The sequence below is a fragment of the Rutidosis leptorrhynchoides genome, chromosome 2 (assembly GCF_046630445.1).
Source record: "Rutidosis leptorrhynchoides isolate AG116_Rl617_1_P2 chromosome 2, CSIRO_AGI_Rlap_v1, whole genome shotgun sequence".
Taxonomy (NCBI): Eukaryota; Viridiplantae; Streptophyta; class Magnoliopsida; order Asterales; family Asteraceae; genus Rutidosis; species Rutidosis leptorrhynchoides.
In genome coordinates, this window is record NC_092334.1 from 570,410,085 (window position 1) to 570,421,789 (window position 11,705).

The following is an 11,705-nucleotide window of genomic DNA, read 5'->3' on the forward strand; positions in this document are numbered from 1 at the left end:
GACTGCAACTATGTGTCATAAGGGTGTTGGGAGAGCAGGCTATGCTCGTGTTATGGTGGAAATTGAAGCATCTAAAGGATATACTGATCATGTGGATATCCATTATAAAGATAAGATGAAGCTCACTAAAGGTATAAAAAAGGTCAAAATAGATTATGATTAAAAGTCAGCCTTATGTGATCATTGTGTTGTGTTTGGACATAACCATGATGCTTGTGTGGTTAGGCCTAGAACTAGTGCAGTGTTAAGTCTCAATTTATTGTATTAAAATGTATAGAATTTGTGCTAGGACTTAATTGTAAAGGGAGTGGGTGTTGTGTTTATAAATACTTACACACCCTCATTGTTAGGGATTGATGCTCCTAACCATGTTCAAAAGAGCAAGTGGAATATTCTAGTTAGAAAGCAATAACAAATTCAGTTTGACATATCTCTCTCTCTTTAGAACTCAAGCTTTCTCTCTCTAGTTCTAAGCATCATTCATCAATCAAACAACAAATCGAAGCTATAATTCAGGTAATTACACGTGGTATCAGAGCAGAACAACTGCTGTTGATCGATCTTTGCTTCTGATTCGTTGTTAGAATTCACAGATTCACGTGTTCATAGGGTTTCAAGTCAAATTTTGTCAAATTTGAGATCATTTGTTAGTTCTAGAGCTACTTAGATCAATCTGATTAGTGATTTAGATTCTTAAACTATCATTCAAGCTTCGTTAATCACCTAATCTGATCAACGAACAGCAAATCGAACGAATTCATTGAGTCAAACTTTTCTGTGTTCATCTAGAAAGTCAAATCTGATTTTGCAGGATTAAGATTCAGTGTTTTTCGCTCAAATCTGAGTTTTCAAATAGCTTTAGCATTATATCGTTGTTTATCCTCCAAAGTTTTAAGTCCTAATTCAATTGTTTGATTCGGTTTTTATCAAATTTTCAGATTCAAGCTATTTTTGTCAAAAACTAAATCGATACTGTGAAATCAGCATGTTTTAGGATCGAATCTCATTCAATAAGTGATAATCGCTGGTCTAGGATTATTTTGCAATCAAAATCAAGTGTTTTACCTTTGATTTGAGCGATTTCAGTTTAGAACCACCATAGGACCACCGTAACCGTTTTCTCCGGCGACCGGAATCTGCATCTGATGTTCATCGACTTCATCAATATTTACTCGTACGTCTGACCACACGGGTCTCCATCACTCGTACTGATTATCATACCACTCGTACGGATTATTCATCAATCATATCTCGTTTTGTATCACTCGTATCCCGTGTGCTGTTATCATCACTCGTACGTGTCATCATCACTCGTGTATCACTCGTACGGTTGATTTGGGAAGAAAGAAAAAAAACTGATTTGAACATTAGGGTTTCACGTTTTTGTGTCGGTTGTTTGGAAAGTACGTACAGGGAAGAGGACTAGAAGGGTCACATATTGTATTGTTTTTGCAGGCCTATCGAAAATTGACATAAGCCCAAATTCAATAACCCATTTAGCTACAATTTTTTTTTTTGACACAATCTGATGTCCAAAACCAATACGGGACAAATTGGAAAGTCCAAATATTCAAAACCCAAGTAATACGGGCCCAAAAGATCTAAACCCAAATTTAAAAATAATTCAGTTTTTGTCTAAGATCAGTTGTTTGATTCATTAAAGGTAATTCAAAATGGATCTAGCAAAAATAACTTGAATTAGGAATTGAGATTTTGTCGATGTGGGTTATAAGAGAAGTTAAAAGAATTAGTTGTTTTTAATTCCAAGATAACAAAGAAATTATTAAGTGATCATAATTCACTCTTTGGATATATACTTACTCTGTATTTGTTACACATTAAGTTTAGTTCGATTTTAACAAGTTCACATTGTTCAATATTTTTTTTATTTCATATTTTTAAGTGGACTAATCTTTGATAAGTGTTTCAGAATTAAGTAAGTTTTAGCAAGAATGACAACCAAGGATCAATTGGCGTTGGGATCTGACACAAAACCACCAGTTTTGTTCCGTGGAAGCTATGAGGTCTGGAAAGACAGATTTGAGAACTTCATTGATCGTCATCCGCAGAGCAAGAATATCCGATTATCTTTTAAATATGGTCCAGCAAAGTTCACCAATGCAACTACGGGTCAAGAACTTTCCGAGGATCAGTTGAGTCAAGAGCAGAAAGAGCGCATTCATGCAGACACGCTGTCTAGATCATTAATCATGTTGGCACTTACGGATGAAACCTATTTGAACATCAACAGTAATAAAGATGGAAAAGGTTTGTGGGATGAACTAGCGAAGCAAATGGAAGGTGCTAAGATGTCCTCTCAACAAAGGATGTCAAATGCTATGTCCGAATATGAGACGTTTAAGCAAAAACCAGGAGAATTGCTTGAAGATGTGTATATCCGATACAATACCATTCTGAATGAGATGAGGAAAAACAACATGCAAAAGGGAAACATGGAGGTTAATATGAAGTTTCTCATGAATTTGGAAAAGGATTGGTCTCGTCATACAATGAACATATGCCAAAATAAGAATCTTGAGTCACTGGATATACATAACATTGTGGATATCCTGAGAATGAATTAACCTGAGGTACTAGAGGTACAAGAGGAAAGAAACAAGGCAAATCATGTGCATGCTATTCCAACACAAGCAGACCCTCTGGCTATTGTTGCCGATGGATCAACTCCACGTACATCACGAACTGAACGTTCAATGTCTCGTTCAACAAAAAGGGTAGTGATTGTTGAATATGAATCTGATAGTTTATCTGATTCCGAATTAGATGAAATTGACAGGGAATACATGGAAGCTTTGTCTCTTTATACAAAAGCTGCTCAAAGAAAGTTCTATGGCAAGCCAAAAACAAACAATCAACTTCGAACTTCGTCAACTTTTGCAAAGCCAAAAACTACTCAAGCTAAAGAACCCAAAGTTGAAAACAAAGTTGTCAATACTGCTAAGGCTGAGAATGCTTGCTACAGCTGTGGTAGTAAGGGTCATTTCGTGAAAGATTGTAAGAAACCAAAGAAGCGGGACTCTACATACTACAAGAACAAGTCTATTCTGGCTGAGCAGTTAGAATCAGGGGTTGCTTTGATGGCTGAGCAAGAGACCTGGTTGTGTAGTACTGATGAGGAAGAAGAAAGAGTTGCTGGATGTTTCATGGCTAATCTCATATCATCACATGAGGATGCAAACTCGTCTGAGGTAGACACTTCTCCTGATTTTGTAGATCAAATAAAATTCATGACAAAACATTCTCGACGTTTGACAAAAGAAAAAAATTCTTTTAAAAAGAGAAATTAAAACTTTAAATGAAGACTTTAATATTAAACTTTCAAATCTTGAAACGAAAAATCAAAGTCTTTCAGATAAAGTAAATTCTTTGGAACATCTTTTGAGTCAAGTCAAATTCAAGAATACATCTTTAAAAGAAGTATTTGATGCTTCAAAGTTGAGATCAAATGAAGAATTAGCTCAATTTCAGTCAAAACTTCACATAAGTGAAAATTTGAGGACTGGCCTTGAAAAGGAGCTAACAACATGTCAAATGTCTATTTGTAATTTAAATGAAGAACAAAACTTCGGATAAATGGAGGGTGCAGTGTCTAAAAGACGAAATGTCTGGGATTCGAGATAAACTTAAGACTTTAATCGAAGGATATAAACCTACTCTCACAAAGCTAGAAGCTGAAATCAGTAATTTGAAACATACTGTGTATCTTAAAGAATGTGAATGTACAAAACTTTTGAAAGAGATTGAAAAGTTAAAACTTCATGCATCTTTTTATGAAGAAAAATCTTTAAAACTAGATCAATCTCAACAAACGATTTTTATGTACAAACCAAAGAAATTGGATACGGTTGGTTCTTATGATAAAGAGGGGTTGGGTTATGAGAATCCCAAGATACTTGAATCCATTAAATCCGAGATTTGTCAATTATATGATGAGGAATTCATTAGACATGGTGTGCCTGAACATATTAAAAAGGTAAAACAGGAGGAATTTGAGGAGGAAGATTCAAAACGGAAAAATCTATTGATCATGAGTTTTTATTAAAATACGCTTTTGTCAATGATGAAGCTTTTCAAAAACCTTCGTTTAAACCAAAGATTGAGGAAGAAATCGAGTTTGATTGTTCTTAATACGATGAAACAACTCACAAGAAACGTCCTATTAAATCTTACAAGGCTTCATCTAATTCTTACTTGTTAATAGGAGTAGATGAGAATAAATCTAAGGATAAGTTTTTAAAACATAAGGTCAAGATTAAGACTGAAACAAGTCCTTTCAGGTTAAAATCTCGTTTTTCTCCTACTTCGGTATATGCTCGTAAGAAAGTCAACAAGATTTCTCAAAATGTGCTAAACTCGAACAATAAGAAAACAATTCTCAAAAAGTCACCAGGGAAGAAGGGAAAAACGTGGAAATCAAAATCATTGTCTTTTGATGTCAATAGGAATTCGTTAGATTCTGAACGAACAGAACGAAAGACTTCTCAAAAGAAGTCAATGATAGATGTGAAGTTTACAAGTACTAAATCTCAGTTTCCACAAAAGAATTCTAACAAAAATCATTTTCAAATGACAGGTCTAAATTCAGGGGAGGAAATTAAACAAGTTTGGATTCGGAAAACAGATTTAGTCAAAGCAAATATTAGTCTTTCTGAGTCTAAGATTCCAAAACTTGTAAAGAATGTTAAATTTGAATTTGTACCTTGTCATTCTATATGTAATAAGTCGAGTGTGGAAACTCGAGATCATACTCGTGCTACTTTGAAATCTATTGTGCATGTTTTGAATGGTGATTCTAGATTTTATGTGAAGAATATTCATGTTGGTTTGAGACCCACTTTTAGATGGGTTCCTAAATCTATGCATTAATCATGTTTGAATGCAGGGGGTTCCAGTATGTGTTTGGATCCTGGATTCAGGGTGTTCTAAACATATGACTGGTGATAAGTCATTGTTGCATAATTATGTAGAACGTTTTCTTGGTACGGTGCGCTTCTGAAATGATCAGGTTGCTGCAATTTTAGGCTATGGTGATGTCATCCAAAATGGTATTACTATCAAGCGTGTGTCATATGTTGAGGGTCTAGGACAAAACCTTTTTAGTGTTGGTCAATTTTGTGACAGTGATTTACAAGTTCTTTTTCGTCGTTACTCGTGTAAAGTCCAAACCGAAGACGGTGATGATCTGATTGTTGGTGGAAGATCTAATAATCTATACACAATCAATTTGTTCGACGTTACTCCTTCTCAATCGTTGTGTCTTGTTTCTAAAGCTTCAGCCCAGAATTCATGGCTGTGGCATCGACGATTCTCTCATTTGAACTTCAAAACCTTGAATAATCTTGTCACTAAAGATTTAGTAGAGGGTCTTCCTTTGTTCAAATATGACAAACAACATGAATGTCCTTCTTGCGCAATTGGGAAAATGATGAAGTCGTCACACAAATCGAAGACCATTCCAAGCTCTGAAGCTCCATTGCATCTTGTGCATATGGATTTGTGCGGACCGATGAGATGCCAATCAATTAATCATAAGCGTTACATTCTGGTCATTGTCGATGACTATTCGAGATACACTTGGGTTTATTTTCTAAGAAGTAAAGATGAAACTCCCTAAGTCATTATTGACTTCATTAAACAAATCCAAGTAAATCTTCAAACTACCTTTCGAGTTTTACGAACTGACAATGGAACTGAGTTCAAAAACTCTAATCTAGATTCTTATCTTAAGTCAGTAGGTATTACTCATCAATTCTCTGTCGTTTGGACACCTCAACAGAATGGGGTTGTTGAACGAAGAAATCGTACGTTAGTAGAAGCGGCTAGGACTATGTTGTCATATGCTAAGCTACCTCCTTTCCTATCGGCAGAGGCTTGCTATACGCAAAACTGCTCTCTGATTAACAAACATTTTTCCAAAACTCCCTACGAAGTCATAAACAAATGAAAGCTAAATGTGAATCATTTTCATATTTTTGGTTGCATTTGTTATGTTCTTAATGATCGAGATAATATAGGGAAATTCGATGTTCATGGTGATCAAGGAATTTTCATTGGCTACGCGAAGGACAAAAAGGCATTTCGAGTGTACAACCGACGTACAAAACTTATCATCGAGAGTATCAATGTGAAGTTTGATGAACTTTCAGGGATGGTACTTGAACAACACGGTTTAAGTCCCGGTCTTCAAGATCCAAAAGCTTCATCGTCAAATTCTTCTAATGCTTTTCAACCACTTCATCCTTCTTCTGAAGATCTTAATCTACTATTTGATAACTTCTTCCGAGAACCATCTTCACAAGGATCAATTGTAAATCCAGCACAATCTATAACAATTGAGGAGCCAAGTGTTATGAATGGAGAATCTTCAACTTCTATTTCGGAGAAAATTTCAATTCTTGATGATCCCCAACCTGGAATATCAATAGAATCCTCTCCTTCCATTCCAATCGTACCTAATCCAGTTCCTGAGATTGAAACCTCTTCTTCATCTCAAGTTTTAGCTACTAATTCGCCAAATTCAAACAATGTGCAATCATCATTCGAATCAGTTGAACATGTCACACCATCCACGTATGTTGACGACTCTATGAATGACGTTCACATTGAACATCCTCCTCATGAGCGTAAATGGACCTTCATGAAAAGCCATCCATCATCTCTTATCATTGGTGATCCATCAGCTCCAATGAAGAAACGAAGAGCAACTGCAAACGAATGCTTATTTTCCAACTTCTTAAGTGTCGTAGAACCAAAGAAAGTACCTGATGCTCTTCAGGACCCCGACTGGTAAAAGCGATGCAAGAAGCGTTAAACCAGTTTGAGCGTCTAGAAGTGTGGGAACTAGTACCCGAACCTGAGAATAGAAATGTCATAGATACCAAATGGATTTTAAAGAATAAGCGAGATGAAAATGGAGTCATTGTACGTAATAAAGATAGACTAGTTGCAAAGGGGTACTCACAACAGGAAGGAATAGATTACGACCAAACATTTTCCCCTGTAGCTAGGATAGAAGCTATTAGGATGTTCTTAGCTAATGCTGCTTATAAGAACCTCATAGTTTATCAAATGGACGTACAGGCTGTGTTTCTTAATGGTCACTTAAAAGAAGAAGTTTATTTCTATCAACCCGAAGGGTTTGTAGATCACAAACGTCCGAATGATGTTTACTTGTTAAAGAAAGCATTATATGGCCTTAAGCAAGCTCCTAGGGCATGGTATGATGCACTTACCTCATTTTTGATCAAGTCTGGTTTCCACAAAGGTACGATTGATACTACCTTGTTTATTAAAAGGCATGGTGATGATATAATGTTGATTCAAATTTATGTCGACGACATAATTTTGGGCTCAACCAATCAAAAACATTGTGTTCGATTTGCTGCGTTAATGTCAAAACATTTCAAAATGAGTATGATGGGTACACTAAAATTCTTTTTAGGTTTACAAGTTCGACAACTTCCAAGTGGAATTATCATAAATCAGTCGAAGTACATTTTGGATATTTTAAAGAAATTCGAACTTGAGTCATGTCAATCCATTGGTACTCTGATGGAAACTCATACAAAGTTGAACGCCGATTTAAATGGAAAATCTGTCAACTCAACTAAATATCGCAACATGATCGGATCACTAATGTATTTAACTTCAAGTCATCCCGATATTATGTTTGCCACTTGCTTGTGTGCACGTTATTAGTCCAACCCAAAAGAATCACACTATCAGGCTGTTAAACGAATTTTCAGATACCTTAAAGGTACTGTGAACTTAGGTCTATGGTACCCAAAAGACACTGGGTTTGAATTAGTTGCCTATTCTGACGCAGACCATGGGGGTTGTAAACTTGATCGAAAAAGTACCTCTGGAGTGTACAATTGTTGGGAAATAGACTTGTTAGTTGGTCATCCAAGAAGCAACTCTGTGTTTCATTGTCTACAGCTGAAGCTGAATATGTAGCGGCTGCTAGTTGTTGCTCTCAAGTTCTTTGGATGAAAACACAACTAACTGATTATGGGTTTAATTTTGATAAAATCCCAATATATTCTGATTCTAAGAGTGCCATTGCTATTTCATGCAATCCTGTTCAACACACGAAAACAAAACACATAGATGTTCGCTACCACTTTATAAAAGACCACATAGAAAAAGGAAACATAGAACTGTATTTCGTTCCTACAGAATATCAACTTGCTGATATGTTTACGAAAGCGTTAGATGAGAAACGTCCTGATTTCTTAAAATTGAAAATCGACATGTTGGATTTACCAGAACAAGAGGAACCATAATGCATAGTATGTTTTTTTCTACATGTTGTTTTTCATTTTAGCAGGTGTTCATGGTTTGAGGGGGAGCTAATATTCTTAATGTTCGGAAGATTTTTAGCTCAGAATGCATAATTTGAGGAATTGGTGAGAAATTTCTTAATAATGGCTTCTGTATACTTTTGTACAGAACCCGTTCTTAAAATGATTCCTAGAAAGGAAATGTTTGTGAATATTTTGGTTTATTTTCGAAAATCAATACCTATAAATATGTTTTGTTATTCTTAAATGTTGAAAACCAAAAATATTTTTCTTTATTTTACTATGGTTTTTGTACACATAACAGTGCAAAACCCGTTCTTTAGTGTTTTTCTCGCAGGCTGAATCGCAAATTCATCAGTTATCGAGGTTTTACGAAAACAAGAGGATCGACCTTGTTTCTGTAGTGACCCGATCTTTTCCAAACTTTTCTATGATTATATATTGAATGAAAACTATATTTGTATGATTAAATGTTTCCAACATATTAAGCAATCAAACTTGTTAAGACTTGGATAATTGAAACAGAAATTATGTAAACGTTTGACCACCCAGTTTGACCGATGATTCACGAACGCTATAAGTTGTATATGACATGATGATACATATATGGATAAATATATATATGTTTAACATGATATAATGATAATCAAGTATCTTAAGTATCTCATTAAGGATATTAACAATGGGTTATATACATAAAAATGAGACTATTGACGTATGAAATTCGAAACGATATATATAACGATTATCGTTATAACAACGTCTTATTAAATAAATATATGAACCATATTAATATATTGTTACACTATATTTAACATGATAAAATGATAAGTAAATATATCATTAAGTGTGTTAACAATGAACTACATAAGTAAAAACAAGACTACTAACTTAAGAATTTCGAAACGAGACATATACGTAACGATTATCGTTGTAACGATATTTTAATGTATATATATCATATTAAGATATATCCATATATCATGTTAACATGTTAATATAATAATTTAACATCTCATTTGATATAATAAACAATGGATTAACAATATTAAATGAGATCGTTAATTTAAAGGTTTCAAAACAACACTTACATGTAACGAATATCGATGGCTTAACGAATTCAATAAAATGTATATACATGTAATGTATTTAAATTTATTTGAACACTTTTTAAAGACTTCAAGATATATATCAAAGTACTTCCAGTTAACAAAAATACTTACAATTACATTCTCATTCATTTTCATCAACAATTCTACACGTATGTACCCGTACATGTACTCGTAGAATACGTAGCTTCTAGATGTATTTACTATTAGTATATACACTCTAATAATCAGCTCTTAGCAGCCCATGTGAGTTACCTAACCTTGTGGGAACCATCATTTGGCAACTAGCATGAAATATCTCACAAAATTACAAACTTATGGAGACTATATGGACACTTACATATCACGTTTTTTAGGAGCATCATAAACACATTCACTTTTCAATTTTTTTGAATCAAATTACTCTCTATCAAGTGTTATTCATTTGTTCTAAGTGTTCTTCATCTTTTTCTTCATAATCTAGCTCAATCTAGTTCATAAATCCTAAACTAGATCAACATACAAAACAACAACTCTAGAAAACACCAAGAACACTTTCAAGTTTGCTAGCTCACTTCCAATATTGTAAAGTTATCATCCAACCTCAAGAAATCTTTGTTGTTTATAGTAGGATATCATTCTAATTCAAGGTAATACTCATATTCAAACTTTGGTTCAATTTCTAAAACTATAACAATCTTATTTCAAGTGGAAATCTTACTTGAACTTGTTTTCGTGTCATGATTCTGCTTCAAGAACTTTCAAGCCATCCAAGGATCCTTTGAAGCTAGATCCATTTTTCTCTTTTCCAGTAGGTTTATCCAGAAAACTTGAGGTAGTAATGATGTTCTTAACATCATTCGATTCATACATAAAAAGCTATCATATTCGAAGGTTTAAACTTGTAATCACTAGAATGTAGTTTAGTTAATTCTAAACTTGTTCGCAAACAAAAGTTAATCCTTCTAACTACACTTTTAAAATCAACTAAACACATGTTCTATATCTATATGATATGCTAACTTAATGATTTAAAACCTGGAAACACGATAAACACCATAAAACTGGATATACGCCGTCGTAGTACAACCGGGGGCTGTTTTGGTTTGGATAATTAAAAACTATGAAAAACTTTGATTTAAAAGCTATACTTCTGGTAAAATGATTTTTCTTATGAACATGAAACCATATTCAAAAATCATGGTTAAACTCAAAGTGAAAGTATGTTTTTCAAAACAGTCATCAAGATGTCGTTCTTTCGACGGAAATGACTACCTCTTTCAAAAATGACTTGTAACTTGTATTTCCGACTATAAACTTATACTTTTTCTGTTTAGTTTCATAAAGTTAAGTTCAATACGAAACCATGGCCGCTTAAATCTGAAATGCCCCGTCCTAATCCATCCGGACGAAGTCCATATCGAGTATAAATGATTCATAATAGTTGGTTACATTGCGAGGTACTTGACCTCTAAATGATACATTTTACAAACATTGCATTCGTTTTTAAAAGACAAACTTTCATTTCATCAAAAGTTGATAGGTATGCATACCATTTTATAATATCCAAACTATAAATGACCTAATCCGTCATTTACTAAATAATAATCTCTAATGAACTTCAACGACTCGAATGCAACGTCTTTTGAAATATGTCATGAATGACTCCAAGTAATATCCTTAAAATGAGCTGATGCACAGCGGAAGATTTCTTTCAAACCTGAGAATAAACATGCTTTCAAGTGTCAACCAAAAGGTTGGTGAGTTCATTAGTTTATAGTAATCATTTCATTTTAATCATTTTAATAGACCACAAGATTTTCATTTTTCATTTCCATAAATATCATTCTCATAGCAGGCATTTCGCATCTTACTAGAGATAAAAATCATTCATATGTCGAACACCTGGTAACCGACATTAACTAGATGCATAGAGAATATCCCCATCATTCCGAAACTCTCATCAGAATGATAAATCGAAGTACTAAAGCACCCCGTATCGAGTGAGGCTCGTTGGGCCAAATAGATCTATCTTTAAGATTCGCGTCAATTGGTGTAAGAACACCAATTCATAGGTTACCAAGCTAAAAAGGGGTATATTCGGTTCGATAAATTCAACATAGAATGTAGTTTCGATTACTTGTCTATTTTGTAAAACATTCATAAAAGTTGCGCATGTATTCTCAGCCCAAAAATGTAAAAGGGTAAAAAGGCAAATGAAACTCACGCATATAATTATTGTAAAACAGTTAATAAAATATTTGCATGTATTCTCAGCCCCAAAAATGTAACG

The 11,705-nt window shown here is 34.1% G+C and overlaps 1 protein-coding gene across 1 annotated transcript; it reads left to right on the forward strand.

Moving 5' to 3' along the window:
* Positions 1-1,952: 1,952 nt before the first annotated feature.
* Positions 1,953-6,811, forward strand: LOC139889813 (uncharacterized). The gene is made up of 7 exons (XM_071872738.1): positions 1,953-2,459; positions 2,592-3,209; positions 3,578-3,971; positions 4,223-4,839; positions 4,904-4,912; positions 5,027-5,615; positions 6,036-6,811. Exons 1-7 carry the CDS (start codon positions 1,953-1,955, stop codon positions 6,809-6,811), a joined length of 3,510 nt encoding a protein of 1,169 aa, XP_071728839.1.
* Positions 6,812-11,705: the final 4,894 nt, after the last annotated feature.